The sequence below is a fragment of the Procambarus clarkii genome, chromosome 46 (genome assembly GCF_040958095.1).
Source record: "Procambarus clarkii isolate CNS0578487 chromosome 46, FALCON_Pclarkii_2.0, whole genome shotgun sequence".
Lineage (NCBI taxonomy): Eukaryota > Metazoa > Arthropoda > Malacostraca > Decapoda > Cambaridae > Procambarus > Procambarus clarkii.
This window is the reverse complement of record NC_091195.1, coordinates 18,209,559-18,212,058: the sequence shown is the minus strand read 5'-3', so window position 1 is coordinate 18,212,058 and position 2,500 is coordinate 18,209,559. Positions and strand designations below refer to the sequence as shown.

Here is a 2,500-nt window from a genome sequence, read left to right as displayed (position 1 = left end):
GAGTGTGATATCACCTACCCTACACACGGATATGCAGACATTATCTCGTCTAAAACACTCACCAGTCGTGTTAACACCGGACTCTAGCCAAGTACATATACCAGAGGACATCATCAAGGGTGTCTAGGATGAAAAAAATCCACATATGGGAGCATTCCACGGGTTACTACATAATTTCACTCCCAACACAATATGTGGATATTGCAAAGGTCTCGGATGGGCTTAGGCGCCTTTATCTGGGTTGCTGTGATGCTTGGCTGGTTTCCGAGGGGTTATAGGCAAGAGGGAGTGAGTCTAATAGAGGGAGGATAACGAGGCAATAGAGGGTGATGCTTGCCCAAATGATCCTTACCCAAGTGGGCCTTACCCAAGTGGGCCTTACCCAAGTGGGCCTTACCCAAGTGGGCCTTACCCAAGTGGGCCTTACCCAAGTGGGCCTTACCCAAGTGGGCCTTACCCATGTGGGCCTTACCCAAGTGGGCCTTACCCAAGTGTTACTAACCCAAAGGATGCCTCGGTACTCGGTTTTAATGCCCTTAGATAAAAGCGTCTCTCATCAACCTCGTTTCTGAAATTGTAGTCAGATATTAAGGGAACTACACACCACTTTCTCTTCCCTATTCATGTTGTTTTAGATTCAGCTACTGGGAATAAAAAGTTCCAAGTAGCACGGGCTATGGTGAGCCCGTAGTGGACTTACCTGGCACAGGAGCGGGGCAAGTAGCACGGGCTATGGTGAGCCCGTAGTGGACTTACCTGGCACAGGAGCGGGGCAAGTAGCACGGGCTATGGTGAGCCCGTAGTGGACTTACCTGGCACAGGAGCGGGGCAAGTAGCACGGGCTATGGTGAGCCCGTAGTGGACTTACCTGGCACAGGAGCGGGGCAAGTAGCACGGGATATGGTGAGCCCGTAGTGGACTTACCTGGCACAGGAGCGGGGCAAGTAGCACGGGCTATGGTGAGCCCGTAGTGGACTTACCTGGCACAGGAGCGGGGCAAGTAGCACGGGCTATGGTGAGCCCGTAGTGGACTTACCTGGCACAGGAGCGGGGCAAGTAGCACGGGCTATGGTGAGCCCGTAGTGGACTTACCTGGCACAGGAGCGGGGCAAGTAGCACGGGCTATGGTGAGCCCGTAGTGGACTTACCTGGCACAGGAGCGGGGCAAGTAGCACGGGCTATGGTGAGCCCCCTATCCAGCAGCCACGTTGGCATAGCAACGAGCGTAGAGATTGATAGAATCTAACAAGCAGACCCAATGTACCGGATATGTAATATCCCCCACCCCCACCCTCCCCCCCACACACACCAGTTGATTGACGGTTGAGAGGCAGGATCAACTAATATATACATTGCTATATTCTGTATACATATTATTTTATATCCCAAACCGGCTCCAAAAAAACTCAAAATCTTGAGATATTTGGGTAAATTTGTAATGTTTCTATTCCTTCTGATGTCTTAATAATTTTCTTTAGTTTTCTGGTGATTCTGGGAAGCCGGTCGGCCGAGCGGACAGCACGCTGAACTTGTGGTCCTGGGTTCGATCCCAGGCGCCGACGAGAAACAATGGGCAGAGTTTCTTTCACTCTATTCCCCCTGTTACCTAGCAGTAAAATAGGTACCTGGGAGTTAGTCAGTTGTCACGGGCTGCTTCCTAGGGGGTGGAGGCCTGGTCGAGGACCGGGCCGCGGGGACACTAAAGCCCCGAAATCATCTCAAGATAACCTCAAGATGGTTAATAAACTTCATAATATTTCTCTGATGTTTATCTGACTTCATTTCATAGTTATTTGCATGGTCTAAAAAGTTAATTTAATATTTAATATGTATTAGGTAGGAAAATATACGACTGGATATCCAATGAGCCATTAGCCTGCCTAAGTGGGCCATTAGCCTGCCTAAGTGGGCCATTAGCCTGCCTAAGTGGGCCATTAGCCTGCCTAAGTGGGCCATTAGCCTGCCTAAGTGGACCATTAGCCTGCCTAAGTGGGTCATTAGCCTGCCTAAGTGGGCCATTAGCCTGCCTAAGTGGGCCATTAGCCTGCCTAAGTGGGTCATTAGCCTGCCTAAGTGAGCCATTAGCCTGCCTAAGTGGATCATTAGCCTGCCTGAGTGGGCCATTAGCCTGCCTAAGTGGGCCATTAGCCTGCCTAAGTGGGCCATTAGCCTGCCTAAGTGGACCATTAGCCTGCCTAAGTGGGCCATTAGCCTGCCTAAGTGGGCCATTAGCCTGCCTAAGTGTACCATTAGCCTGCCTAAGTGTACCATTAGCCTGCCTAAGTGGGCCATTAGCCTGCCTAAGTGGGCCATTAGCCTGCCTAAGTGTACCATTAGCCTGCCTAAGTGGGCCATTAGCCTGCCTAAGTGTACCATTAGCCTGCCTAAGTGTGCCATTAGCCTGCCTAAGTGGGCCATTAGCCTGCCTAAGTGTGCCATTAGCCTGCCTAAGTGGGCCATTAGCCTGCCTAAGTGGGCCATTAGCCTGCCTAAGTGGGCC

At 51.2% G+C, this 2,500-nt stretch overlaps 1 protein-coding gene across 1 annotated transcript in view; it reads right to left on the bottom strand.

Annotated features, from left to right (window-relative positions):
* Nucleotides 1-1,822: 1,822 nt before the first annotated feature.
* The window catches only part of LOC138350553 (MAGE-like protein 2), a 1,005-nt gene continuing 327 nt past the window's right edge, over nucleotides 1,823-2,500 (bottom strand). The window contains exon 2 of the mRNA XM_069301563.1: nucleotides 1,823-2,500. This exon is cut by the window's right edge and continues 56 nt beyond it. Coding sequence (XP_069157664.1) covers nucleotides 1,823-2,500 — 678 coding nt within the window.